Source organism: Canis lupus, chromosome 5 (genome assembly GCF_048164855.1).
Source record: "Canis lupus baileyi chromosome 5, mCanLup2.hap1, whole genome shotgun sequence".
NCBI lineage: Eukaryota > Metazoa > Chordata > Mammalia > Carnivora > Canidae > Canis > Canis lupus.
The window spans coordinates 82565678-82593159 of record NC_132842.1 but is presented as its reverse complement, the minus strand read 5'-3'; the positions used below and the strand labels follow the sequence as shown (position 1 = coordinate 82593159).

Here is a 27482-nt window from a genome sequence, read left to right as displayed (position 1 = left end):
GATTCACGTGTTTGGAGGAAACCCCAGGCCCAGAGAGGGAACGTGGATGAACGCACCCTGATTCTGAGAGGGCCGGAGCTAAGAGCCCACCTCAGCCCTCTCCTGGCCATGCTGGGATAGCTAGAAGGATCTGGCAGTTCTGTAGACAGATGTTGTTACGCAGCAAGGGCGGGTCTGGCCGGCAGCTCCAAGCCTCTCCCGAGAGCCCGAGGGGTCTGTGTCCCCCCATCCCCCGGGGCCGCGGGTGCAGGACGCTCGTGTCGCATGCCTCAAGCCACCCCCCCTTGCTTCCCTTTCACCCCTCGTCCTCTGGCCCAGGGGGGAGCAGTGCGGTGGCTGTCGGAGGGCCAACACCACGGATCGGCCCCACGCCTTCCAGGTCATCCTCGCCGACCGGCCGTGCCTGGAGCTGAGCGCCGAGAGCGAGGCTGACATGGCCGACTGGATGCAGCACCTGTGCCAGGCTGTGTCCAAAGGGGTGAGCGCCTCCGGCCTGCACCGTTCATCCGGCCTCCCGACCCGATCAGGATCCCTGGGGTCCCTTCCCTAAACCCACAAGCTCAGGGGCAGCCTGCGAGGACCAAGACGCGGACGTCCAAGGGACAGCCCAGGAGTGGACCCGAGAGCTCAGGACCACCTGTGGCCTGGATGCTCGGGCACCCCCCCAGCCCCACCTCCACTTCTGAGGTGGACGGAGCCCAGCTGACCTCTGGAGGGAGGGGCCGAGGGGCAGGCTGGGCCCCCGGAGTGGGGAGTTCTGGTTCCGGCCAGCCCGGGAGTGCTCCAGCTCGCCTCTCCCCTACCCTCTGCCAATGCCCTCCAGGTCATCCCCCAGGGGGTAACTCCCAGCCCCTGCATCCCCTGCTGCCTAGTGATCACCGATGACCGCCTCTTCACGTGCCACGAGGACTGCCAGACTAGCTTCTTCCGCTCCTTGGGCACAGCCAAGCTGGCCGACATCAGCGCCGTCTCCACCGGCCCTGGCAAGGAGTACTGTGTCTTGGTGAGCTGGGCGGGGGGCGATGGAAGCAGGCCCTGCAGGAGGAGGGCGGCACCTGCTCACCTGGGGACCCGCTCTCCCCAGGACTTTTCCCAGGACAGCCAGCAGCCTCTCCTGCCCTGGGTCATCTACTTGAGCTGCACGTCTGAACTGGACCGGTTCCTGTCTGCGCTGGGCTCTGGGTGGAAAACCATCTACCAGGTACCTAGCTGCCCAGCGCCCCGAGGAGTGAGTGGGGCCACTCCCCGGGAAAGGAGCCCTGCTGGGACAGAGGAGGACTTGGGGCCTAGGGACAGCACTGTACCAACAGCTCCAGGACAGACTCCAACGTGTAGGACAGAAAGGGCAAGACTCGGGGCGCCTGGGGGGCTCAGTCATTGAGCATCTGCCTTCAGCTCAGGTCATGACCCCAGGGTCCTGGGATCGAGCCCTGCATGGGGCTCTGTGCTCAGCGGGGAGCCTGCTTCTCCCTCTGCCCTTCCCCCTGCGTGTGCTCTCCTGCTTTCTCTCCCTCACATAAATAAAATCTTGAAAAAAACAAAAAAAAGCAAGACTCCCCCTCCCCCCACCAGGGCATCTGAGGCCACAGCTGATAGTAGAACCTAGGAAACGCCGGTCCTGCCCTTGGTTCCTGGTGCGGAGGGCCTCCGGGGTCCCCACGGCAGCCCTCACGGACCCCTTCTGTGCCCCCCCAGGTGGACCTGCCCCACAAGCCCATCCAGGAAACCTCCAACAAGAAGTTCGAGGACGCCCTGAGCCTCATCCACAGCGCCTGGCAGCGGAGCGACAGCCTCTGCCGCGGCAGGGCCTCCCGGGACCCCTGGTGCTGAGGCGGCGCTGGCTGGCGTCCGTGGCCAAGAAACGCAGGCCGAGCAGCACCCGCCGTCATGCTCTGTCATCGTGCCGCTCGGGGCCAGGCTTCCACCCCTGTTCCATAGCCTGCTCCCGCCCTGGGGGACAGAACCACCAACCGGGGCTTGAGACAGGGTCCCTCTCCTTCCAGGGATGCAGGATGGGTGCTCCACACTCTTGGGCGTCCCGCCCGGCCAGTGGTGACTGGAGAGCGCTGGGGCAGAGGGTCTGAGCCCTATGGGCTCTGCATACGCACGGCATATACAGATGCATGTGCATCTCTTCGGGATGGCAGCGAGAGTAACATCCACTCTGAGGGGAGCAGAAGGACCGGGGGGCAGGAGTCCCTCTTCCTCTCCTGGGTCAGCGGTCTGGGCCGAGGCCCGGCCACCTTGTTCACGCTGGAACACTCAGCTGGCTGCGCAGGGAAGCCGGACACTAGGCTGTCAGTGCATGTCCCCTCCTCACTAACTATCCCCAGGCACACTGCCGCCTGCCCGGCCAGGGCCTACAGCTGGGGGGGGTTCAGGGCCAGGCGGCCCCTCCCTGGCTGCCCAGAGGCCCTGCATGTCCACGGCTCCTGCCTCTCCCCAAACCGCAGTGCCAGGAGGACCCAGGAGGACCCAGGAGTCAGGCCGCTCCTGCTGGGAGAGAAGGGAGGGCTTGGAGAGGAGCAGAGCCCAGCGGCCCGGGGTCCCCGTGTGTGCCTCCTGACCACCCCCTTGCTTGGCTGGAGCCGGGCCCTCTGGGGGAAGGGGTCAGATGGTCTGGGTTTTGTTTTTTAAAATAAAATAGACATGTTATATTGCCAAGACTTGTCACTGGCCCTTTGTGACCAGCACGGAGGTGGGGGATGCCTGGCCCCCCTCTAAAGCCCCTCGGCCATTCATGCCATGATTTTCTTCCAGCCGCTGCTCTGCCGCCATGGGAGGCCCAGTCATCCACTGCCCCCGTGCCGCTCTCTGGAGCTCAGGCCATGAGGCTTCCTTGGCCTGACCTGACCTTTGCTCTCCTTCCTACCTCCTGCCATGGCCAGTGAGGGGAAGCTACCCCTCTAGTCCCAGGGCAAGTGTCCGCGGCCAGCCTCGCCAGCTCTCGGGGTGGGTGCCGGGCATTTGGGAGAAACCCAAGAGAGTCCACGCTGTCCCCAGACCTCTTGTTGAACTGCTGCCCTGGGGGCCCGCCGGAGGGTGCAGAGCTTACCAGGCCCAGGTTGGGGAGGGGGTCGCTGGGAGGCCCTCTGGCACTCCGCACTGCCACCGCCAGGCCCTCACACCTGGGAGGGTGGGTGTGGAAGCTGTAGAGTTGGGGTTCCCGGCAGGGTGGTTCTGCCGGGTTCTCACTGGAGCGGGAATGACCCAGGGTGTGCATGGCAGGGGAGAGATGCCCTGGGGACAGAGGCCAAGGTGGGCAGGGTGGTGCTGGCCCCCAGCCTGAGCAGCCTGGACCCTTCTGGCAAAGGGCCACTCCCATATCCCGGCCTCTCCTCCAGGAACAGCCCAGAAGGGGCCCCCACCAGGAGGAGGGGCAGGTCCTCATGGGGCGAGTGACCAAAGCCACAGGCCACTCCTTGAGACACATGGCCCAGGGGCCCTGAAGACTTGGGAGGCAGGTCTGGGAGAAAGGAGCCAGACGTGGGGGTGGGGGGCAGGGGCCGTGGGCCACCTTTTAGGGGGTGAAGCCTTGTGCTAGGCACGCTCTGCCCACATCCCTAATCCTCCAAAACACCTCGAAGTAGGTATTAAAATCCTTATGTTACAAATAGACTGAAGCTAAGAGAGAGGAAGTGACTCGCCCAGGGTCACATTCAGAATCAGCTCCACAGGGTCGAGAAGCCCTTTGCCACCTCTGCTCTTCCTGACAGCGGGACCATAGGCGTGGGAGCCAGACTGGAAGACGGAGGCCGGCCACGGGGAGCCACGGGGACGGTGCGGGGTGGTTGTGGGCAGTTCCTGCGTGGCCTGGGCGCTGAGCTGCAGCAGGACCCGCCCAAACAGAGGTGGGGCAGGGCCACCAGCCCTTTGCCCCAGGGCCAGAGGGAGGTCTGGAAGGCACCACAGCAGGAGGTGTCTCAGCTGATTGGCACCTTCTCCCTGCCCCCAATCTCCCTCCTGCTCCAGGTGACCTTTTCCCCAGATCCCAGGATCCAGGCACAGCCCTGCTGGGAGGTGTGGACAACCCGGACAGCTGGGGTTGGTCTGAGCCAGCAGGGGCGTGTCCCAGGCTCCGCCAGCCCTAGTGGCTCAGCAGAGCTGGGGGACTCCCGAGACAGACCCGGGGCCACCGGACGATCCGCCTGGGACCTCCGCCCTCCAGACATGGCCCCAGGCCCCCTAGATCCCCAGCCCCTGTGACTGTGCAGGGGTGCAGGCAGCCTGAGCGCCACCACCCCAGGACTGTGCCCATGTCCCTGACCCAGGCACAGCCGGCCTCGGGAAGAGAGGCCAGGGAGACGGTCACCCCAGCTGTGGACCTGGTGCTGGGCGCCTCGGCCTGTTGCCTGGCCTGCATCTTCACCAACCCCCTAGAGGTGGTGAAGACGAGGCTGCAGCTGCAGGGGGAGCTGCAGGCCCACGGCACGTACCCACGGCCCTACAGGGGCTTTGTGACCTCGGTGGTGGCTGTGGTCCGCGCCGATGGGCTGTGTGGCCTGCAGAAGGGGCTGGCCGCCGGCCTCCTCTACCAGGGCCTCATGAACGGCGTCCGCTTCTACTGCTACAGCCTGGCATGCCAGGCTGGCCTCACCCAGTGGCCTGGTGGCACCGTGGTCGCGGGCGCCGTGGCTGGGGCACTGGGAGCCTTCGTGGGGAGCCCTGCTTACTTGGTGAGTGCCTTGTCTCCATCCTCCACCGCCCCATGACCCAGCTCCTTCAGCCGGCGGCTCTGGAGCCTTCCAGACCAGCCCTGGTACCGGGTGGAGTGGGCCAGGCTGGACGGGGCCGCTCCCGGGACAGCCCTGCTCTGGAGTTGGAATCTGCCCCTTGGCCCAAAGCACCAGAATCTTGCCTGGATGCTCGTTCTCCTGGGTCCCTGCCCCGCTCGGGCCTGAGCCACGGGAGGGCGCAGAGGGTGGCGGGACTCGTGCTGGCTCAAACCCAGCGTGGTCACTTGTCTCCCCGTGTGGCCGAGCAGGTTAAGAATAAGCGAGGCCCCCGCGTCCGAGGCTGCATGCTGGATGCTGAATAGTCCTTATCCCACTTAGTCCAGAGAACAGCTTGTCGAGCGGAGCAGACGGGCTGGGAGAAGGTTTGGTGACTTGACCCAGGTTACACGGAGACGCAGACCCCGAGCCTCACCACAGCCCTATTCCACACGCTCCCTAAGCTGTGGGTGTGGGCTCGTGGGGGTCTGGATGTCGAGGCACAGCTCATCCAGTCCCCCTGTCACATCTGGTCTCACAGATCAAAACGCAGCTGCAGGCCCAGACCGTGGCCGCGATGGCCGTGGGCCACCAACATCATCACCAGGTAGGAACCGGGGCCCACAGAGCTCCGTGGGCTGGATGGGCCCCAAGGGGGCAGGGGCTGCCTGGTGACCCAGTGCCTTCTCCCCACAGAGTGTTCTGGGTGCCTTGGAGACCATCTGGCGGCAGCAGGGCCTGGCAGGGCTGTGGCGGGGCGTGGGGGGAGCTGTGCCCAGAGTCATGGTCGGCTCAGCCGCCCAGCTGGCCACCTTTGCCTCTGCCAAGGCCTGGGTGCAGGAGCAACAGGTGAGGAGGACCATCTGCCTGCTTTCTCCCTGTCTGGGCCCTTGTCACACCCCGGCATCTCCCCAGCTGGACCCCCACCTAGGGAAGCCCAGGGGGAGGTGACAGCCAGGGCCCCTGAAGAAAGCCGAAGACCCTGGCTCTGCCCTCGTGCCCAGCGGGTGTGTGGGGCCAGCAGTGAGCCCTAACACTGCGAAGGAGCTGGGGTGGGCGAATGGCCGGAGGCGCCTGGCCTGCTCCCTTTCCCCAGCTCTCCGGGGCCCCAAGTGCTGGGAGGGTGCAGGGAGGACGGCTGCAGGGGTCAGAGCCTGCACCATCCCCACAGTGGCTCCCGGAAGACAGCTGGCTGGTAGCCTTGGCTGGAGGCATGATCAGCAGCGTCGCTGTGGCTGCAGTCATGACCCCCTTCGACGTGGTCAGCACACGGCTCTACAATCAGCCCGTGGACGGAACCGGCAGGGTGAGCAGGGGGGGTGCAGTGGGAGGTGGGGGCATGGGGAGCTGGAGGGCACCCCCGGGCAGAGGCAGAGCGAGCAGGGGGGGTGCAGTGGGAGGGGTGGGAGTGTGGGGAGCTGGAGGGCACCTCAGGGCAGGGGCAGAGTGAGCAGGGGTGGTACAGTGGGGGATGTGGGGACGTGGGGAGCTGGAGGGCACCCCCAGGGCAGGGGCAGAGCGAGCAGAGGAAGGTACGGCGGGGGTGGGGGGTGGCATGGGGAGCTGGAGGGCACCTCCCTGCATGCATGTGCACACACACGCACACACACACAGCCAGAGACACACGGACATGTGACACACGTGCAAACACACTGACCTGGCTTGTTTGCTGGGCACCTGTGTCCCACACATGGGCTAATAAGCATTTTCCCAGCTGGATTTCTTTCTCTCCTCACAACCACCTTCATTTTCCTGATGAGGAAACTGAAGTGACGTCAGAGAGACCCGGTGCCGTGCCTGAGGTCACCTGGCTGATAAGCGCAGGAGCCTGAATGGGAGTCCAGGCCTGACCCCACGGCCTCGCAGACACACAGGCCATCGTGTACACCAGGGCAGGTTGGGCTCAACACAAAGGCGCCCTCCAAAGGCTGAGTCAGGGATGAAACCCACCCGTGTGCCACTAGCCAAGCTCGGTGCCCCACCCCGGGCATGGGGCCGCGCGGCCTGGAGGAGGAAGTCCCTTCTTAAATTTCACAGCCTAAAGGGCCACCTTTCTGTAATTTGCTCAGCTTGGGGAGAGTGTCTCTGCTGATGTGCCACAGAAGCCCCTGCACACAGACACCCCCAGCTGTGACCCCTGTGGTGACCTCCACCCTGTGTCTGTCCCCAGGGCCAGCTGTACAGTGGCCTTGCCGACTGCCTGGTGAAGATCTGGCGGCAGGAGGGCCCCCTGGCGCTCTACAAGGGTCTGGGCCCGGCCTACTTGCGCCTGGGCCCCCACACCATCCTCAGCATGCTCTTCTGGGACGAGCTCCGGAAACTGGCTGCGCGGGGCCAGCACCAGGGCACCTAGGCCGCATCCCTCATGTCCCTGTCCTGACACAGCCCGGAGCCTGGCAGGAAGCCACGGCCCACGCCAGCTGGGAATGGCCGTCTCAGAGCAGGCCACGGGTCCAAGGCCAGTGTGGACAGCTCTGGTCAACCCAGACCCATGGCCCACCCAGGGCCGGGGCATCTGCTCTGGCTCACCAGCCACTCTGTTCTCCAGCAAGTTCTCTTCCTTGTCTGTACTGGGCTAGCTTATCCCAGAGCCTTACCCATTATCATAATAACTGCTCCAGGGCATGGCCACCACCACGAGTGGGTCACCCACATGCATCAGCTTGCTTAGTCCTCTGAGACCGTGAAATCCTCTTCTACCCGAGGCTCAGCAAAGTGAAGCGCTTTGACCAAAGCCACACTGCTTGGAAGTGGCAGAACCAGGACTGGAACTTAGCTCTGCCCAGGCCGGACTGGTGCCCCTGGCAAGAGCCAGGACCGTGGGGGCCAGAGCGCCCCCGAGGGTCACCGAACAGGTGGGGAGGCCCTAGGATGCACCGGGAGGCCATCGTGTCACATCTGTGCTAGCGAGCTCGGGCTGCCATGAGAAGCGCCCCAGACCAGGAGGCTCACACAACAGCCGCTGTCTCACAGCCTAGAGGCCGCAAGTCCAAGGTCGAGGGGTCAGCGGGGTTGGCTTCTCCTGTCCTCTTCTCCCTGGGTCCTCACGGGGTCTTCCTGCTGTGCCCGTCCATGTCCTAATAGGACAGCAGTCACGTTGGGTTAGCACCCACCCTAATATCCTCATCTTAACCTAATCACCTCTTCTGAGACCTCACCTCCAAGTACAGTCACACCCTGGGGGTTAGAACATCCGAATGCGGGCGGGGTGGGGGGGTAGGTGGGGGGACATCATTCGGCCTGTAACATCAGCTGCTCCTGCGGGCCCCCTAGACGCCCGGCGCTGCGGGCACTTGCACAGATCCTCAGGCCAGTTCTGAAAGGAGCCCTTGCTGTGCCCATTCTTCAGATGAGGAGGCTGAGGCCCGGGGCCGGGAAGCGACCCGCCTACGGTCAGTGGCAGAGCCCGGTGTCCTCAACCCGGGTCCTTTCCCCCAGCTGCAGCCACACTCCCCCCAGGGAGCATGTTGTGAGGCCCAGGCCGCCGACCTTGGGCTTCGGGACACCGAGTCCCTGGAGGGGATGGGGCGGGCCCGGGGTCAGCAGCCCGCCCACCGCTGTTCCAAGGGGCGCCCCTGCACACACTCCAAACCAATAAAGTTTTCTATTTTGTTCACTTCGTGACTCCCTTCTGTGGGCAGCGTCAGGCTCCCTCACCCCGGAACCGCTGCGCTGGGCCGCTGGGCGCTCTCTCCTCGGTCCCTGGGGGGGGTGAGGACCGCAGGGACCTGGGCCGGTGCCACACCCGGCAGCTGCCACCTGGCGGACAGAGGAGGACGGTAAGGCCGCAGCTGGGGGAGGGGGAGGAGGCCCAGCTGGGTCCCACCGCAGGCGGGCGGCGGAGAGGGGCCGCCTCCAGACCTCAGGCTGCGGGCCAGAGCCCAGCTGCAGGGCTGCGGCGGGGGCTTCCGGAGGGCACCCCTATGAGCAGGGACAGAGGCCCCCCTCATGCTGCCCAAATGTGGAGCCCCCAGAACACTGAGGCCCGGAAGGCCCGGCCCCCGCCTCCCCTCCCCGCTGGACTTCTGACCCGCCTCGCCCCTCCCCTCCCACGCGGACACCTTTGCCCCCAGCGGCCTCCGGGCGGGCGCCGCAGGCTGGGGCTGATCCGCGCCATGGCCATGTTCTCCCTGCCCTCCCTCCCCTCCTGGCTCCCCGGCCTCTCCTCCCTGCAGTGGGGCTCCGGCCTCCTCGACCCCGTCCTGCAGGGTGAGCGCCGCCTCCCGCCCCTCCCGCCCCACCCGCCACGCAGCTCCGGGCAGGGCCCCCCTCGGCCGTGGGCCCCCCGGCACCCCTAACCCGGCCCCCTCGCCGCCCCCCTGCCCCTCAGGCCTCATCGGGGCCTGCGGAGTCTCGGTCCTCAACAGCCTCCTGAGGGTCTACTTCTTCGTGAGCTGTGCCAGGTGAGCGTCTGCCCACCCCGCCCTCGGGCCCCACAGAGCTTCCCGGCCGCGGGTGGGCCTGCCCCCGCCCACGCCCCTGTGCCCCACAGCAACCCCCGGCGGCGGCTGGAGAGGCAGCGGCTGCGGGCCCGGTGGGCTTTGCTGGACGCGGTGCACCTGGCCGGCCTGGCCCTGATCCTGACGGTCCTGGGGGCCCGGGTGGCCGCCCTCGTGGTGCTCGAGTTCTCCCTCCGGGCTGTGTCCACGCTGCTCTCCCTGCACAAGGTAAGAGGCCCCGAGCGGGCGGGTGAGCCGCTGCGCGGCCGGGGCCCTAGTTTGCACCCCGGAGCACAGGAAGCGGGGCCCAGCTGGAGCACCCCGTCTCCTGGCCACCCCCCGTGTAAGCCAGAGCCTGCAGAGTGCACGCTGCCTCCTGGGGTTGGGGGGCCCGCAGCCCCCGGCCGAGAAGACAGCGGTGGCGGCTCCTGGCTATCCGGCCTCCCACGGGCCGCGCTGTGCCAGACACTGTGGGGGAGTCACCTTGAGCATCCTCACAGCCCTAGGGGGTGAAGCTCTGCTGTGATCTCCACAGATGGGGAGACTAAAGCTCAGGGACGGTGGGCGGCTTGTCCCGGGACAACGGGCAAGAAGTAGAGTCAGGCTTTGAACCCAGGGCGGGAAGGCTCTGAGCCACCAACTCTCAGCAAGGGCTCGGGGCCCAAGTAACCATCGGGGTGGAAAGTAAGCAGGAGGATGGTCCCAGCAGGCCTTGACCCGAAGGCGGCAGTCCTTAGAGCATGACTGCAAGCTTCCGGCCGCCTCCAGCCCCCACAGAGGGGTCTGCGTACCTTCCCGGCTCCCTCGTGTCCCCCCACCCCGCCCCGTCCCCACGGTGGGCGAGAGGCAGCCTGAGCGCCCACCACCGAGACCCCCCTCGGGCTCCCTCCCGCCCAGGGCTCCGAGAGGGAGAGGCTGCAGCTGTACCTGCTGTGCCAGTACTCACTGGGCTGTGCGCTGAGCTGCGGCCTGAGCTTCCTGCAGGAGGGCGCCCCCCACCGCACCCTAAACCTGCTGCTGGGCCTCTGGCTGGCCGCACTGCTTAGCTCGGGCGCCCGGCGCCTCTGCCGCCACGTGGACCAGCTCTACGAGCTGCACAGCAGCCAGAACTACTGCGGGGTCTGCCTGGGTCTGCTGGCGGGCGCCCACCGCCTCCCTCCGCTGCTGACCCGCGCCCTGGCCGTGGCCTTCGCTGTGGGTGACCTGGCGGCCGTGGCCCTCATCAACCAGGACTTCCCCACCACCTCGGACGCCGTGCGCTTCTGGACGCCGCTGGTCATCTGCTATGCCCTGCTGGTCATCTACATGCAGGGTAAGGGCCGCGGGGGCGCCGGGCAGCAGCTGGCCCACCTGGCGCTGGCATCCCACCATCTGACTCGGGCTTGGCGCGGTGCTAGGTTCCAGGGAGGCCAACAAGCGAAGGCCCAGTCTAGTGACGGAAGCCACACGGGGCAGCTCAGAGGGGCTGTAGCGTGCAGTGGGAGCCCTGAGGAGATAGAGCTTGAACTGGGTTTTTGTTTTTTAAGATTTATTTATTTATTTATTTATTTATTCATGAGAATACACAGAGAGGAGAGAGAGAGAGAGAGAGAGAGAGGCAGACACACAGGCAGAGGGAGAAGCAGGCTCCATGCAGGGAGCCCGACGTGGGACTCGATCCCAGGTCTCCAGGATCACGCCCTGAGCTGATGGCGGCGCTAAACCGCTGAGCCACCTGGGCTGCCCCTTGAACTGGGTTTTGAAGGATAAGTAGGACCCCCCCCTGGGAGAGGTGTGTGTCTCTGTGGGGAAAAGAGATCCTGGCAGAGGGAACCCTACATGCCGGAGCCCAGAGGTGAGAGAAGGCATGGCGCCGTCAAACAACTGAAAAAAAGTTGAGTGTGGGATGAGGCTGGCCAGCTTCACGGGGCCTGATGGAGAGCCCTCATCAGCCAGTCTGGCCGTCGGATGAGAAGCCACAGCAGGGTTTTCAGCAGGGTAGGGTGACCTGGTCATATGTGGGGTGTAGGAAGAGCCACCTGGCTGCAGGGAGCAGATGGCGTAGAAGTGGCAGGAAAGGGAAGGGCGGTCAGGCAGAGAGCAGCAGGTGCCAAGGCCCTGAGGTGGAAGTGAGCTCGGCGTGCTTGATGAACAACAAGAAAACCTGGGTGGCTGGGGGTTAATAAGGAACGGGAGCAAGTCAGAGGTGGGGTGAGGTTGGAGAGCGGGCATGGTTCACATCAGGCAGGACCTCACAGGCGAGGTGAGGAGTTTATGGAGTTTACTCCGAATGCAGTGGAAAGTCCTGGGAAGAATGTAAGCAAAGGAACGATTTCATCTCGTTGATGTGTTTAAAAGGTCACCAGCTGCTGAGTAGACATGGAATAGACTCGTGACCCACAAGGTCAAGAACAGAAGCCAGGAGCTGGGACTGGGCAGGGAGTGGGGACATGGGCTCAGGTGGGGATCTACTTGGTGGAGAGAGTCTCCAAGGTTTCCTGATGGATCGGATGTGGGAGCACAGTCGGGAGACTCCTGCCACTTGGAGCTGGTGTGCTCCCCCCGCCCCCACTGCAGGCAGAGCACAGGCAGCCTGGGAGTGAGGATGCCGCCAGGGAGGCAGGTGCTCAGAGAGTGGAGATGGAGGGGGCGGTGCAAGGGGAGGGGAGGGGCGGGGGGGCTGGGCGGCCCAGGCCCCGAGGCCCTGACCCAGCTGGACCTCAGGCCGGGGCCCCAGGCATGATGGCAGGCAGGTGGTGACAAGCACCCCACCCCCCAGAGGAGCAGAGGCAGCAGCCTGGCCTGCAGGGCCAGGTCCAGACTTTGCTGGTGCGCATGGGTGGCCTCTTCGTGCTGCTGCTGACCGTGGGCAGCTGGCTGGACCTCCTGGGAATCCTCCTGTCCCTGCTGGGCGAGCTCTGGTGCCTGGCCAGCATCCACACTCTGCTGGACCTCTGCCAGATACAGGTGGGCGCTCCACCCCGCGCGTCCCCCAAACACTGAGCCCTGGCTCCAGGCCACCCGAGGAGCCTCGACAGGCCCGAGTTTAAGAAGAGCAGGGGTGGGGGCAGAAGGAGCTGAAATCCCCTCTCCCTCCTGGCATTAACCTTGGACCCTCAGAGGTCCTGCATGGGAGGAGGGGTCTGGGTAACCGGAGGCCTGAAGTCCCCAGCAGAGGATGAGGGGACTGAGAGGTGTCCTCCATCCTTCCCTCAGGATTCTCCATCCCAGAGGCCTTCTGTGTCAGCTCCAAGGCAGCCCCAGTCCCGGCCCTCAGCACGTGCCCAGCCCCGGGGGACAGCCCCCTCCTGACCTGCCGTAGCAAAGACTCAGAGTCTGTCTCAGGCCCACCCGGGCTCATCCAGAGGCCTGGACCCCAGGACACTGCCCCGAAGCAGGGGGGCAGGCTGGCCCCCACCTGGGGGCTCTGTGGAGGGAGGGAAGGGTTTGGGGCTGGCCCTCTAAAGGGGGGGCATTTGGAGGCCGCTGGGTGAAGCCCTATGTTTCTCAGCTCCCTCAGACCCACCTTCCCTGGGAGACTATTGCGTCCTCCGAATGGCCCCCCTTCACCGCCCCCTCCACAAACAGTAATAAAGATGATTTTTTTCAACCTGCACTTAGAATCATGAACACACAGAGGGAAAGAGGCCGTCCTGGGGCCACACAGCCCTTCTGGCTGGGGCAGGGTCCCCTGGGGTGTAGGTCCGTATTGAGGTGGCTGAGGAAGCGACAGGGATGCGGCGGCGTGGACTTGTGGTCTATAGAGCAGCCACTCAGTTGTGGGTGGACGGTGTCTGTGTCCTGTCCCATCCTAGGCTAAGACCATGGGGGTCCTTGCCACCTCAGCCTTGCTCCTCCGGGAGGCCACAGGGCATCTGGGAAGAGGCTGGGTACCAGCTCTGCCTACTCGCTGTGTGCCCTTAGGTGGGTCGCTGCCACTCTCTGAGCCAGTCCAAAGGAATATTGCCACGTGTAGGGTGCTGACCACGTACCAAGCACTTTTATGAGCTCATTTTGTTCTGACATCAGCCCAAGACACAGATACTGTTATCCCTTTTTACAAATTCAGAAACAAGCTCAGGGGCCCTGGGGGGCTCAGTGGGTGAACGTCTGCCTTCAGCTCAGGGCATGACCCCGGGGTCCTGGGATCGAGTCCCACATCGAGCTCCCCACAGGGAAACTGTTTCTCCCTCTCTCTGTGTCTCTGCCTCCCTCCCTGGGTTTCTCATGAATAAATAAATTAGAAATCTTTAAAAAAAGAAGAAAAGGAAAGGAAAGGAAAGGAAAGGAAAGGAAAGGAAAGGAAAGGAAAGGAAAGGAAAGGAAAGGAAAGGAAAGGAAAGGAAAGGAAAGGAAAGGAAAGGAAAGGGGGAGAGAAAGAAAGAAGGAAGGAAGGAAGAAAAAGAAAAAGAAAGAAAGAAGAAGAAGAAGAAGAAGAAGAAGAAGAAGAAGAAGAAGAAGAAGAAGAAGAAGAAAAAGAAAGAAAGAAGAAAGAAAGAAAGAAAGAAAGAAAGAAAGAAAGAAAGAAAGAAAGAAAGAAAGAAAGAAAGAAAGAAAGAAAGAAAAGCCCAGAGAGGTTATAGAACTTGCTCAAGGTCACAGAGCTAGTTAGTGGCAAAGTCAAGATTTGAATCCAGGTGGCCTGAACCCCAGAGCTCAAGTGCTTTGCATGCTTCCTGCTACCCTCTTCTTGTTAAGCACTGGGGCCAGGGAAGCCAGCAGAGGTGCACATAAAACAAGATGAGTCCATTCCTGGAAGGTTCTGGAATGTGGTTCCAGCCACCTTATGAGAGGCTCCATCACAGCCATGTTTTCCTGGCCCGGGCACCCAGCCCATAGGGATTGAGAGCCCTTTCCGAGGAGGGGCCCCACAGGCAAAGAAGACTCCCGGCTAGGGGCTTCCAGGGGGTTGCCAGGGTCAGGTTGTTCGGCAGTGGCAGAGGATGCACCAGGGGGAAGGGAGGCAAGAAGGCCCTTGGAGGATTCCAGGTTCCAGTGAGCCTTGCTTCTTAGCAAAGGCCACCGTGGTCACCCAAAAGCTACTGCTTCCAGACAGTCTGGTGTGGGATTCTCTGCTCCCCACCCTGGGGCACACCTGGCACACAGGGACAGGCTGGTTCCAGCTCATTCCTCCACAAAGGGCCACCTAACTGACAGCTGGAGCCCAGCCTCTCCGGGCTTGCTCTCCGGGCTCTACCCCCAGGAGGGCCCCTCAGCTCCAAAGTAGCTGAGGTGGGGGAAATGCCTGTGGCTGCCCCCTCCCCCAATCCAGCCCCCCTCCGCCTGGGAATGCGCTCAGCTCCCTCTGGGCAGGAAACTTGCCCGAGTCTGGGAGGAAATGGCTCAGTGATTGGGCACACAGCCAGCCCTTACCAGACCCAGACTGGGCACCGGGTTCTGACTCGGGCCTGATGTTTTTGCTGGAAGGTTCCCGGGCCCCCTGGCCCCCAGCACAGCCTGGGACCCGGTGGGGACAGGGCTGGGAGGGGGTTGGATTTGGCGGTCCTTTCCTTTTTACGGACAGAAGGACTGTTTCCAAACAAAAATTGGGGCCATGTGAGTTGGAATAGGATTCTCTTCTTATCTATTAAGTTATTTTTGTGAGAAGTCTGACAAGGGTCTGAAAATTAGATCACTCTAAGTGAGGCGTTTAGCAAACCTCCACACCAAACAAAGAAAAACAGGCCTGAAGTCCAAAGAGCAGAGGAAATCCAGGAGGTATGGTCTGGAAGGGGGTATGAAGTCAGGACTTGTTGTTCCGCAGAGACCGTGAGAACCCGAATCCTGGGCCTGGACCAGCATCCTTGTGAAGAGGCGGGACACCAGGGCCCCTAGTCTCGGCTAAGAGGGGATGGTAACCTCCAGGGCAGCCTCCTCCCTCCTGAGCCCCCTACTTCCGGCTCTTCTGAGCTATGGGATGGTCCCTTCGGGCATCTGCATACCTTCCCCTATCCGCTCGTTCACACGTACCTACTGATCATCTGCGTGGGGCTGGGCTCTGGGCTGGAAAAGATGCACAAGCAGCAAGTGTCCTGCAAAGAAACATAGAGCTGGGTGAGAGGCCAGAGTGGCAGGAGGTTGGGGCGAGTGGGCTGGGGAGAGTGTGTGTGTCAGCCACAGCCACGTAACAGGTGGCCCCCAAAGCTCGCAGCTTAAACGACAGACCTTCATCGTCTCAAGCGCATCTTAAGTGGGGGTGGGGGAAAGGTTGGGGGCAGGGAGGGTGGCAGAGAGGGAGAATTTTTTTTTAAGATTTTATTTATCCATGAGAGAGGGGAGAGAGAGAGAGAGGCAGAGACATAGGCAGAGGGAGAAGCGGGCTCCACGCAGGGAGCTCGACGTGGGACTCGATCCCAGGACTCCGGGGTCGCGCCCTGAGCCGAAGGCCGACGCTCAATCCCTGAGCCACCTGGGCGTCCCAGGAGAGAGAGAATCTCGAGCAGACTCCACATCCAGCTGGAGCCCAACACGGGCTTGATCTCATGACCCTGAGATCATTCACCTGAACCGAAATCAAGAGTCAGATGCTCAACCGACTGAACGTCGCAGGCGTCCCCACTGTCTTTTTCCGTGGGTCGGGTCCCACAGCCTGGAAGGGTCCTCTGGCTCGGGTTCTCCTCACAGACACAGACAAGGCGCCGGCCACGGCTCTGGTGTCATCCTAAGGCTTGGCTGGGGTAGGATCCGCCTCCGAGCTCACTCACATGGTGGTCGGCGGGATTCAGTGCCTTGTGGGCTACTGGGACCCAGAGCCTCGGGTCGTCTCTGCCTGTTGGCAGTGGGGTCTCCTCGCCACGTGCGCCTCTCCACGGACAGCTGACGTGGCAGCCGGCCTCCCTCAGAGCCAGCCAGTGAGGGAGAGAGGAAGAGAGAGGACAGCAGGACGGAAGCCACAGGCCTCTTGTAGCCGCGTGTCAAACGCAGCACCCGTTGCTCTTGCTGCGTTCTATGGGTTAGAAGCAGGTCTCCGAGCCTCGGCCCACCCTTGAGAGGAGGGCCTTACACAAGACACGGCGGAAGGTGAGGAGCCTTGGAGGCCACCTTTGAAGCTGCCTTCCACGGAGGCCTTCTCTGAATGGACTGAGGGAACAAGCCAAGCACGAAGCTGAGGGAAGAATACCCCGGCTGAGGGAACAGCACGGGCAAAGGCCCTGAGGAGGCCACAAGCTGAGAATATTGTAGAAACAGCAGGAAATGCAGCGTGGCCGGAGCATCAGAGAGGATGGAGTGGCAGGAATGAGGTTTGCAGGACGCCTGGGGGGCTCAGCAGTTGAGCGTCTGCCTTCAGCCCAGGGTGTGATCCCGGGGTCCTGGGATCGAGTCCCGCATCAGGGTCCCCGCAGGGAGCCTGCTTCTCCCTCTGCCTGTGTCTCTGTCTCTCTCTGTGTCTCTCATGAATAAATAAATAAAATCTTAAAAAAAAAAAAAAAGGAATGAGGTTGTGGAGGTGGGCAGGGACCAGATCGCCCAGGGCCCCGGTGAGGGTCAGGACGGCAGCCAGCGGAGTGTGCACAAGGGAGCGGCACAATGTGACTTCTGCTTTCAAAGGATTCTTCTTGCTGCTTGTGGAACAGACAGTGCAGAAACAGAAAACCAGCTTGGAAGCGTTTGGAATTAGCCCCATGAGATGATGAGGACTTGGGAATAATAACCCAGGGCTTGGACCAAGATGGTAGCCAAGGAAGTAGCCCCAAGTGGCTGGACTGGATTGGACGCGTGGATATGGATGCATCGTGAAGAGTTCCTAGGGCTTCCTGACCAATTAGATGTGGGTTTGAGAGAACGAGAAGAATCCGGGACTCTGGATTAGCTTTTTGGCTGGAAGAACCGGGTGAACGAGGTGGGAAGCACGTGGGGCAGAGCAGGGCCGCCTCCCGCAGGGCCGGTCAGCGACGGGAAGGCAAGGCCGGGGGTTACGAGGCGTGTGATGCGGTCTGGGGCCAGGAGGGGCTCCGTGGGGGCCCTGCTCTCGCCAGACGGTCTGGCCATCAGAGTGGAGATGCGTGGTCAAGGAGTAAGAGCAGGGCCGGTCCAATCTTAGGGGCCCCTTTAGAGGAGAAACAATACACGATTTGTACCAAAGTGAGCAGTAGTGGGGCGGCTGGGGGCTCAGTCGCTCAGCGTCTGCCTTTGGCTCAGGTCATGATCCCGGGGTCCTGGGATGGAGCCCCGCGTCAGGCTCCCCGCTGAGCCTGCGTCGCCCTCTCCCTCTGCCTGCCGCTCCCCCTGCTTGTGCTCTCTCTCTCTGTCAAACAAATAAATAAGATCTTAAAAAAAAAAAATAAAGTGAATAGTGATCCAGCGATACAGAAAAGCATAATAAATTGCTGGAGGCCTCGAGACTTGGGTTCCTTCTTCTGACGTCTCCTTGGGCAGGGTGCCAGGAGCATTTAATGGAGAATGCTTCCCGGGTGTGACCCGGCTGCCCCCCAGCAACCCTCACGGGTGCCCCTATGAGTAAGAGGCCTACACACTCACAGTAAACCCACCTTGGCTAAGAGAGGAGTGGGGAGGCCAGCTGGGGGGTCAGAAGGGGGTCTCAGGGATGGGGGGTGCTGAGACAGATGAAGCCAAGGGTAGGGGTCCCCTGGCGGAGATGGGGGCTCAAGTGGGAGGAATGGGATCAGTGAGGTGTTTGAACCGGGGCTCAGCCTTGGCAAGTGGCCGAGGGCTTAGGGCAGTCTCAGGGACCTCAGGGACCAGACCAACACCAGGATTTCCCCCTCTCTGCCCAAGAAAGGGCTCTGACCTGCAAGGCCGGGGTCAGGGAGGGGCCTTCCCAGCCCGCTGAGCCTCAAGCCCCCTCCATGCCCACCCCTCACTCCAGAGCCCGTGCTGATTGGCTAAGTGCAGGCAAACCGTGGGAACCAACCAGCCCAGACAGTGTCAGCTCCCTCAGGGGGGCCCCCCCACCCTCCACCCGTACCAGGAGGGGATTAAGACCCAGACAATGTTGTCACAGCCAGGTCTGGGAGGCTAGGCCCTGTGTGGCCCCAGGGACAGAGGCTTGGGGTCTGAGAGGAGGGGAATTTATGTGGCTATAATGTGGTCCAGTCTGCTCCCTGTTGATTTTCATTTTATTTTATTTTATTTTTAAAGATTTTATTTATTCATGAGAGACACAGAGAGAGAGGCAGAGACACAGGCAGAGGGAGAAGCAGGCTCCCTTCGGGGAGCCCGATGTGGGACTCGATCACGGGACTCCAGGATCACGACCAGAGTGGAAGGCAGATGCTCAACTACCGAGCCACCCAGGTGCCCCTTATTCTTTTTTTAAAGATTTTTTAAAAAGAGCCAAAGCTCAGGGAGTGATCCCAGAGTTCTAGGATCCGTCCCACATTTGGCTCCCCACAGGAAGCCTGCTTCTCCCTTCTGCCTATGTCTCTGCCTCTCTCTCTGTCTCTTATGAATAAATAAATAAAACCTTTAAAAAAAAGATTTTATTTATTTATTTTATTATTCTCGTTCACACGAACGAGAGAGCGAGAGGGCGGAGGGAGAGGGAGAAGCAGACTTGCCACTGAGCAGGGGGCTGGATATGGGACTCGATCCTAGGACCCTGGGATCATGACCTGAGCCAGAGGCAGATGCTTCTCCGTGACTGAGCCACCCAGGCACCACATCCCCCTTGTTATTTGTGGATTTTTTTCCCTTTCATTTCTTTTTTTATTTTTTTAAAGATTTTATTGATTTATTCAGAAGAGACACAGAGATAGGCAGAGACCCAGGCAGAGGGAGGAGCAGGCTCCCCATGGGGAGCCCGATGTGGGACTCGATCCCAGGCAGGATCACGCCCTGAGCTGAAGGCAGATGCTCAACCACTGAGCCCCCCGGCGTTCCGCCCCCTTGGTTTTCATTTTGTTTTGTCTTGTTTGCCCCCTTGGTTTTCCACCGTCTCCCTACACACCTGCCCGTCGGTACGTTTGCCTGGATCAGGCCGCCTGAGTTTAAATGGAGCTCATGTGCTAGCCTTGTGACCCCGAGCAAGTCACCCTGTCTGCGGACGGCACAGGGCGGGCGGGAGGACACCCAGAGGCCCACTGAGGCTCAGGCCCCCCACCCCTCCATGCGAACTCGGCCTCAGCCGCGCCCTCTGAGGTGAAGGGTGGGAGCCCACGTCCAAGGCCGAGGCCGGGGATGGGAGGCGGCACCAGTTCAGGCTGATGCTGAACCACCTAGAGGAGGAGGGGAGTGAAGGGCCCCGGCCTCCCCCATCAGGCCCCCTGACTAATCCCGGATAGACAGCTGAGCACAGGGTGGGGGGGGGGGGGCGGCTCAGCGGTTTAGCGCCGCCTTCAGCCCAGGGCGTGATCCTGGGGTCCCAGGATGGAGTCCCACGTCCCACGCCGTTGGGCTCCCTGCATGGAGCCTGCTTCTCCCTCTGCCTGTGTCTCTGCCTCTCTCTCCCTCTCTGTGTCTCTCATGAATAAGTAAAATCTTGAGAAAGAAAGAAAGCTGAGCACATCTGCATTTCACATCCAAATTCGAGCAGGTCTGACTCCAAAGCCCAAGCCCTTTACAGCTCACTGCCCATCACTCCCTCTCACATGATTTGCATATGCAGCTACTTAACCCCCCCCCCTCCAACTGGTGCATTTGGTAGGAATTACTGCGTCCATATGATGCGCTAAGCTGCGTGCTGGAGACCCAGAGAGTGAGGGGACACGGCCTTGCTCCCAGTCTCATGGGGAAAGCGTAGTGGTGCAACTGAGCAGCCTTGGGATGTAACCACGGGATGGACATGACCTCTAAGCCTGCCTGGAGGAATCAGGACAGGCTTCTCAAAAGTGGGGACAGGGATGCCGAGTTTGCCAGGAGGAGGAGATGATCCAGGCCCATGGGGTCTCACCAGTCTCACCATGACTCTGCTTTAAGCAACAGAAACACCATTTTAACCTGTTGAAGACAAGAAAAAAGAGAATGCATTAACTCCAGAGGGAAGACTTCAGGCATGGCTGGATCCAGCAGCTCAAGCGATGAGATCAGTTACCTCTCCTCTTTCTCATCTCTGTTCCCCTGCCCTCTATGTTGGTCCAAGTGCTTGTAAAAATGGTGCCAAGCTTGCATCCTGGCAGCCTGGAAAAACGGTGCCTCTTTCTAAATGGTTCCAGCCAGGCACTGAGACTGGGGAGTGGGGTTCCTCAAACAGAAATTGGATGCTGTTACCAGAATCCGGGAAAGTGATGCTGGCTGACTGGAACCAGGATGTCCCTTGGATTCTCAGGTAGAACCAAGCACTTTAGGGCGGCCCAGGTGGCTCAGCAGTTTAGCGCCACCTTCAGCCCAGGGCCTGATCCTGGGGTCCTGGGATCAAGTCCCACATTGGGCTCCCTGCATGGAGCCTGCTTCTCCCTCTGCCTGTGTCTCTGCCTCTCTCTCTGTGTGTGTGTCTCTCATTTATAAATAAAATCTTAAAAAAAAAAAAAAAGAAGAAGAAGAAAAGAAGAACCAAGCACTCTGTTCCTCTCACTGTGATATCCACGGACCTCTGTCCTCTACCGCCAGGGAAAGGAAAGGAACTCATCTCTGACCACCTGCCAAGCACCGGGCATATTTACCCACATTCATCCATCAAATCCTCACAGTGAAACCATGGTTTTCACCTGGGCTACCCCCAGGTCACAAGAGTAAACCGAGGCCCACAGAGAAGTGATTGGCCCCAGGTAACCGGCTGACAAGTGGCGGAGCTGGAATCACCCACAGATGCTGGTTTCACTCATATCTGCTTGGGCGGGGGTGGGGGGCACTCTCTGGACCCCGACACCCCCTGCCCAGCCCCACACCCAGTAGGTGCTCAGGAAGTAAGTGCTGAACTGATCTGACTCCCAGCAGGCAGAGCAGGGGATGCAGGAAGGAACAGGGGCAGAGCCAGGACCGGGAGGCCCAGGGGGGCTTCTGGGGCTGTTGGCCAAGAAGTGGACCCCCTGCCCCGACCCGGATGTGTGACTTCATGCAGCTGTACATCTGCCCCCCATCCCCCACCCTGGGGCTGACAGTTCTGACCTGGCAGATGCTTCCCTTCCTCAAGGCCTCTGGGCCGGTGGGGGCTGTGGCTCCGGAAACCTTGACCCTGTTCCGGGCTCTCACTGCCCAGCGTGTGGACTGTGAACAGCGAGCTCTGGAGACCAGGCGAGGGTGACGTGAGAACAGCCATCGGTGGGCACTGACGATGGGCCCGGCCCTGGGGTGGCCTTCTAGTGCCTCCGTCCCCACAGCTCTGCACAGGGAACCATTCACGATCCCATTTGAGGGTATCTGGTCCAGCTCCCCTATGGGTTTTTGTTTTGTTTTTTGAAAGGTTTTATTTTGAAGTAATCTCTACCTGCAAAGTGGGGCTCGAACCCATGACCCTGAGATCAACAGTTGCGTGCTCTACTGACTGAACCAGCCCGGCACCCCTCCCCTCTGTTACAGGTGAGGAAACAGAGCCTCAGAGAGGGAAGGAGCTTGTCCGAGGTCACCGCCAGCACCAGAATGCTGGGAATTAAGCCCAAGGCTGACCTCCAAGCCCATGTATTCCCACGGCCTCCCGTCCCTGGACCGTCCTCCCCTGTTCTTCTCAGGGCTGGCTCCTCCTCATCTCAGCTTGAAGGGAACCCGCCCCCCGGAGAGGCCTTCCCTACGCTCACCCACACACTCCTTCCTGGCACATGTCCCCATGTAGTATGGTCACTGGTAGTAACTGTCCTGTTAATCTGTGTTACATGTTGCTTCTCCCCCCCCCTCCTGCCCCGTAAGTTCCTTGAGGACAAGGATGGATTGTGTCTGACTGGATTCCCTTGGGCTCCTTGACTCGTTTCAGCACGTAGGGACGTAGGGACGGGGCAACAGAGGCCAGCTGAGGACAAAGCTCGAGCCCGGGGCCGCACACTGACAAGTCCTTGAAACAGGCAGAGGGACCTTCCTCTAGGGACTCAGCTGCCTTGAGGTTCAGACTTTGCTAAGGGCAAGAGGCAACCTTAGCCCGACCCCCAGGATCCTGTGAGTCTACTTTACCATATAAAAATTCCTTTAGAAATTTCCTTTATCTCTAAGCCCCCCAAGATCCATGTTGGCGGTCATCCCCCAGCACATGACCCAGTGATACACATCTGAAGGGTCTCATGACTCAGGTTTTATTAGCCGGTAATAAGTGACCTCTCCCCAACAACAGCCCCCTCAAGGTCCTGGAAACCTTGCTTCCAAAATTCCTTAGAGAGGATGCTATCCCTAAACCTCTCACAATCAACCACCCCTCAAGGGCCCTAGGGTAGCAGCTCTTCCTGCCCCTGGGGCCTGTCCCTGTACTTTAATAAAACCACCATTTTGCACCAGAGACGTCTCAAGAATTCTTTCTTGGTCATCGGCTCCAGACCTCACCCCACCAAGCCTCACCTATATCCCAAAACTTCATCACAGAGTAGGTGCCCGCCCGACGTCTGCTGCCCCGAAGCCCTCTTCCCGGGCGGTAGGCGCCAGGCTCCCCTCAGACTGGACGGTGGCCAACGTCCACATTGCCCCGGGTCTTTCCCCCAAACTCTCTCCTACCCCTTCCCTGCCAACCCCACCGGGGGTCTCAGCTGCCACAGCCTAATAAAAGGTTGAGCCCCCTTGCTCCGTGCTTGCCAGAGAGCCAGCCCAGGGCTGGCAGGACAGGAGGAGGGGAGCGGGGAGCAGGGGCGCTCTGAGCTCGCAGACAAAGGGCGTGTGATCCCATCCAGTGCACTTCCTGGGCTTCCATTACAGGAAGCTTGGCACCTGCCAAGGTGACACTGACACCACCCGGGCTGGTGCGGGACCGCCTTAGCAGGACGCTCCTCTGCACCCAGGAGCAGCGACGGAGGCGGAACCCGCGGCCGGGGTTCTGGGCAGCAGGTAAGTGGTGGCAGCTGGACCCCCCATCGCCCTTCGGCTTCCCCCTTCCCCAGCCAGGCTTAGCCTAAAGCAGCTGTGGGGAGGCCTGGGCCCTAGAAGGAGGCGGTGTGGCTCCGGACGGAGGAGGGCCCCAGATCAACCCTTGGGTGTCTCATTGTCTCACCTGGGGGTGCAGTGAGGTGGCTCAGGGGAGATCATGGAGGTGAGGAAGGGCAGCTTCATTTTTGTCTATTCTAAATAAGCTTCTGGTTTACAAAGCACTTGCAAGGGGGGTTCTAGGCCCACGGTATCTGCAAACCCCGGGTCACACCTTCATCCTTAAGATCCTTCCCATCCCTGGCAGCCAGCAGCGCCCCCCTCCCAAGGCCCTGGGGAAGCTCCGGGGGCTGCTCCAAGCCCTGAATGAGCTTGACCAAGGGTTCGGGCTGCCTGGAGTCTGTGTCTGCTCTGCCACACGGGGTTCTAGAAACCTCGCTTCCACATCCCTGCCGGTGGCAGACGCAGGGGCCTCGGGACCAGCAGAGCAGCACCCAGGGGCACCGGCTCCTCTGGGTTTGAATCCAGAGCCACCACTTGGCCCTCCTGCAGCCTCACACCTCTCCGGGCCTCAGTTTCCTCAACTGTGAAGCAGGAATGACCAGCCCTGCGGCCCGGGGCTGTCCTGGAGATTCGATGGAGGGGGCTGTAGGTCAGGCGCCTGCACATCGGAAGCCTCTGCCACGGTGGCTACTGTTTTGGTATCGTTATCGTGGAGGCTGAGAGGCTCAAAAGTGGGTGAGGGATTCAGAGAGGCTGGGATGAGGAGGAGGAAGGGAGGGGGGAAGGAGACCGGGTACCCAGGTGCCCCCCTCGGCCCCCCCCAAGTGTGAGCCCCTCAGGAGCTGCCCCAGAGCCATCTGGCCTGGGGGACCCTAGGTCTGGCCACAGGGGCGAGCTAGACCCCGCCTGGCCTCCCCCCAGATGGCACTGGGTCCAGCCTCTGGCCTCAGCCGCTGTGGATTTAATCAAAAGAACAATCTGTTTGCCTCTGAATCAGACCCAGATTCCTTTTCCCAGCAATGTTCCCGAGGCCTCCAGGGACCCAGACGGCCCATCCCCATCCCGGCTCCATCTCCTGTCCTGGGGCCCGGGCTCCGCTTCCTCCTCCCTGCTCTGCTCTGGCTTGGGTCCGGGCACTGCAGGAGGTGGGAGGGAGGTGGACACTGCAACCGGGTGGCAAACCAGGTGACCTGATTGCCTCCTGGGCGCTGCATACCAGGCTTCCTGGAGGGGCCTGGGCCCCCGGGGGACACCGGGACCCCGCTGCAGAGGGTTTGAGGGTGTACACAAGCGGCGATAGCCGCTCAGGACAGCAAATTCAGATGACTTGCTGCAATGAGCCTCTGAGACCCCCACCCAGGGTCACCCCTAAAAAAGCCCCAAGCCCAGAATATATTGACCCATTGGCTGCTGGAGCGGTTCTCACAGTCACTACCACCTTTTATCCTGAGGCTGACCCCGAGAGGTAAGCAGCCACTACCCCCATTTTACAGACAAGAAACTGAGGCTCCAGGAGGTGGTGCGACTGCCTAGGGTCACTGGGTTAGTGAATGGCCATGGAACCCAGGTCCCCCGACTCCTAGGACCCTGAGGGAGCCCAGGTCCCCAGACTCCTAGGATACTGGGGGTGTCCAGGTTCCCCGACTCCTAGGACCCTGGGAGATCTCAGGTGTAGGTACCGACCCCCCAACACACCCCCGACAGGGCAGGTGGGGCCGCCGACCCAGGTGACCTAGGGAAGGAGGGGAAGGGCCACGCAGGGCGCACAAAGGCGGGGGTGGGCGGGGTGGGCGGGGGAGGGGGAGGCGTGTCCCCCCCCCCCCCCCCCCCGGGCCGGGCGCAGGGGCGGGAGGAGCCGTGGAGGGAACAAAGGGCGGCGGCGGGGGCGGCGCGGGCGCGGCCGGGCAGGTGGGGGGGCAGGTGGGGGGGGCAGGTAGGGGCCGCCTCCGCCGGCGGGGCTCCCGGGCCCCCTCCCCCGAGCGTCACCTTTTATGGTCAGGCGGCGGGGCGGCGGGGCGGAGGGAGCGAGGGGCGGGGAGGGCGGCGGCGCGGGCGGCGCGGGGCTCGCGGGCTCGGGCGTCGGAGCGGAGCCGCTGGGGGCGCGGGCGGCGCAGGTAAGCGGGGCGCGGGGGGTCCGGCCCTTGCGCCCCCGCCCCGGCCACACACAGGTGACAGCGCGGGCAGCGCGGGCCGCAGCCCCCCGGCGCCCCGGCCGGGACCCCAGCCCCGGCGCCCCGCGGGGTCAGCGGGGGTCGGCGGGGGGCGGCGGGGCCTGCGGGGCGGCGGGGCCTGCGGGGGGCGGGGTGGCGCCCGGGTGCCGGGGGGCTGCGGGGCGCCGGGGGGAGGCGGGCCGGGCGGAAGCTCCGCACAAAGAGGACGCGTCCCGCACATGGATCGCATTAGAGCCCCGGCGGCGCCCCACGGTGACCCGGCCTGCTCGCGGGGGGCGCCGGCTCCCGAGCTCCGCGGAGCCCCGGGCCCCCCGCCCAGCCGGGGTCAGGGGAGGGGAAGGAGGGGCCCGGGGCCGCCCCTCTCTGGGCCTCCAGCCCCGCCGGGGGCCGGCACGGGGTGTGCGGGGGATCCTCCCCCAGCCCTGCTCCGAGGTCCCGGGAAGAGCCCGGCAGCGCCCGGATTCCTGCCCTGGAGGACGGAAGCCAGGCCGGGTCCTCCCAGCGCCCCCCGCCCCCCAGGCAGCTCGCCCCGGGGGCTCCTCCCCGTCGGGGGCTGGGGGACCTGCTGGCCTGCTCTCTGCACCTACCGAGTCCCCAGATCCCGAGCGCGCTCTCCTCGTGTTCCCCCAGCCAAGCACCTTTCAGGACAGGCTTCTTTATTCTCACTTTAGGAAAAAAGGGAGGCCCAGAGAGGGTCAGTGACCTGCCCGGGTCACCCAGCAGGAAGGAGGTGGTGCTTGGTGTGAATCCAGCTCTGCTTCCTTGGCTTCCCTGAGGTGGGAGAGAGGGAAGGAGAGAGGGAAGGGGAGCCCCTACCTAAAGCTGCAGGGTCCTCTGCTGGGGGTGGGGGCCTGGGGGGCTGGGGGGTGGGGGCAGGCGCAGTCTCATGCCCTCCTCCAGCAGAGTCATTCCAAACCGAGCATAGGTTGTTTTGTCCCAGTATCAAAGAACAAAGCTTACAGGTGGTTCCAGAAGTTTTTGGAGGGGGTTGAAGGAGTAGGAAGGAAGGGAAAGAGGGGGGCACTACCGGCAGGCCCTGCAGCTCAGCCAGCCTGTCCCCTGCCCTGGGCTGCAGCCTGAAGCCGGGCTGGGTGGTTGGCTGGCTGGATCTCAGCCTCCTTCCTTCCTCTTGACAGGAAATGACTTTCTTTCCCTTTGTTCCCACTTTCTCCGCTTACCCAACTGGATCTCAGATCCTCCCTCTGCGGGAGGAAGGATGGGGGGGAGGGTCCCCTGGGTGCGGCTGGCCAGTAGCCACAAAGGGAGCTTTCTCACACATACCCCACTCCGGGGTGACCTGGGGGCAGTGGGACCTGAGCAGGGGCCCGAGGCTCCCTCTCTCTGCAGCCCTGAGTCCAACTGACAGGCTTTGAAAGTCCCCAGTGGGGCCCCTTCCCCTGGGACCTGAAGTCCCTGCAGGAACCGCAGGGAGGGATGGCCTGGGGGGGTGGGGGGTGGAGCTGCCCAGCTGTGAACATCTGGCCTCAGAGCTAGGACGTTTGCCTTGGATGTTTTCCGAGAAATCCACAGATCTGACTTCCCGGAGGGGTGGGCTGGGGTGGAGTGGGGGTCAGAGCGAGGTCGGAGGGAGGTGGAGGGGGCGTCCACACAGCCTCTGGGGATGAGCCCAGAATGCACTGACCACAAGGAAATCTATCCGGATCGGGCCATTCCGGGGTGAGAACAGGCCTGAGGATTTGGAGGCCCTGCACCATCCAGGGAAGGAAGAGTATGCCATCTCAGGTCCAAGGACACCCCCCTCCCCGGGACTCTGGGCAAACCGTGCTCAGTTAGAATTCCCGGTCTGCTAACTCTGCTAAGAGGACCTGGAGAATTCACTTAACCTCTCTCAGCCTCACTTGGAACCACCTGTAGAGTAGGGACTTATCGGGTTGTGTTGCAAATTAGGTGCCTTTTTTTTTTCAGAGATTTTATTTATTTATTCATGAGACACAGAGTGAGAGAGAGGCAGAGACACCGGCAGAGGGAGAAGCAATTTAGGTGCATTGTGAGGCTCAGAAAGCATGTGCCACAGTGCCTGGCACACAGCAAGCGCTTGGTCACTTAGTGCCACCGCTGTAGTTTTTTGGATGTGAATCTCTGAAAACTGCTCACGAAAATAGACTCTTAAACTTTGAACAAAGTGTAAAGCCAAAGTATCAAACCACGTGGTTTTACATGACATACGATCGTGGCAGCCAACAGAAGAAAGCACACATACTTCCGAACATCACTTATGGAACAAGAAACAAAAGGAAAGTCCTTTGAGAGAACTTTTTTTTTCTTTT

The 27482-nt window shown here is 61.9% G+C and overlaps 4 protein-coding genes and 1 long non-coding RNA gene across 9 annotated transcripts in view; 4 read left to right on the top strand and 1 right to left on the bottom strand.

The window, feature by feature from the left end:
• PLEKHM2 (pleckstrin homology and RUN domain containing M2) overlaps positions 1-2664 on the top strand; it is a 38465-nt gene extending 35801 nt beyond the window's left edge. For both annotated transcript variants that reach the window (XM_072828205.1, XM_072828204.1), the window contains 4 exons: positions 319-478; positions 824-1003; positions 1085-1201; positions 1696-2664. In XM_072828205.1, the coding sequence (XP_072684306.1) occupies positions 319-478; positions 824-1003; positions 1085-1201; positions 1696-1830 (592 nt within the window). In that variant the 3' untranslated portion in view covers positions 1831-2664. The remainder of the gene's footprint in view (positions 1-318; positions 479-823; positions 1004-1084; positions 1202-1695) is intronic.
• Positions 2665-2817: 153 nt separating this feature from the next.
• SLC25A34 (solute carrier family 25 member 34) lies at positions 2818-8328 on the top strand. Its single transcript, XM_072828210.1, has 5 exons — positions 2818-4676; positions 5254-5319; positions 5409-5561; positions 5884-6018; positions 6883-8328. The coding sequence occupies exons 1-5, from the start codon at positions 4257-4259 to the stop codon at positions 7063-7065; spliced, it is 957 nt and encodes a 318-aa protein (XP_072684311.1). The 5' UTR covers positions 2818-4256; the 3' UTR covers positions 7066-8328.
• Positions 8329-8530: 202 nt separating this feature from the next.
• Positions 8531-22445, top strand: TMEM82 (transmembrane protein 82). Of its 3 annotated transcripts, XR_012031878.1 has the most exons (7): positions 8531-8921; positions 9043-9115; positions 9205-9379; positions 10049-10463; positions 11910-12097; positions 21429-21544; positions 21933-22445. XR_012031878.1 is itself a non-coding variant. In XM_072828207.1 (6 exons), the coding sequence occupies exons 1-6, from the start codon at positions 8636-8638 to the stop codon at positions 21438-21440; spliced, it is 1149 nt and encodes a 382-aa protein (XP_072684308.1). In that variant the 5' UTR covers positions 8531-8635; the 3' UTR covers positions 21441-22445. The 3 variants fall into 3 exon arrangements, 2 of the variants coding, with proteins under 2 accessions (XP_072684308.1, XP_072684307.1); XM_072828207.1 differs by having other exon boundaries at positions 21429-22445; XM_072828206.1 differs by lacking the exons at positions 21429-21544; positions 21933-22445 and adding an exon at positions 12347-12740 and having other exon boundaries at positions 8551-8921.
• LOC140634373 (uncharacterized) lies at positions 19580-25875 on the bottom strand. Its single transcript, XR_012031882.1, has 2 exons — positions 25782-25875; positions 19580-20026 (listed from the first exon to the last, which is right to left on the bottom strand). It is a non-coding gene; the product is annotated as an uncharacterized lncRNA (long non-coding RNA).
• Positions 22868-27482, top strand: part of FBLIM1 (filamin binding LIM protein 1) — a 24091-nt gene continuing 19476 nt past the window's right edge. Inside the window, exon 1 of one of the 2 annotated variants that reach the window (XM_072828209.1) lies at positions 22868-22984. The gene's annotated coding sequence lies outside the window, so the exon portion shown is untranslated. Of the gene's footprint in view, positions 22985-25043; positions 25138-27482 lie in introns of those variants that run through there. The other variant, XM_072828208.1, reaches the window with a different exon arrangement.

Excerpts from the sequence above, each read along its gene's own strand:
- SLC25A34 (XM_072828210.1), top strand. The coding sequence starts at position 4,257 with ATGTCCCTGACCCAGGCACAGCCGGCCTCGGGAAGAGAGGCCAGGGAG. Across the intron at positions 4,677-5,253 it reads TGGGGAGCCCTGCTTACTTG|ATCAAAACGCAGCTGCAGGC; the intron begins GTGAGTGCCTTG and ends CTGGTCTCACAG. Across the intron at positions 6,019-6,882 it reads CCGTGGACGGAACCGGCAGG|GGCCAGCTGTACAGTGGCCT; the intron begins GTGAGCAGGGGG and ends GTCTGTCCCCAG.
- TMEM82 (XM_072828206.1), top strand. The coding sequence starts at position 8,636 with ATGAGCAGGGACAGAGGCCCCCCTCATGCTGCCCAAATGTGGAGCCCC. Across the intron at positions 9,380-10,048 it reads CGCTGCTCTCCCTGCACAAG|GGCTCCGAGAGGGAGAGGCT; the intron begins GTAAGAGGCCCC and ends CCTCCCGCCCAG. Across the intron at positions 10,464-11,909 it reads GCTGGTCATCTACATGCAGG|AGGAGCAGAGGCAGCAGCCT; the intron begins GTAAGGGCCGCG and ends CCCACCCCCCAG.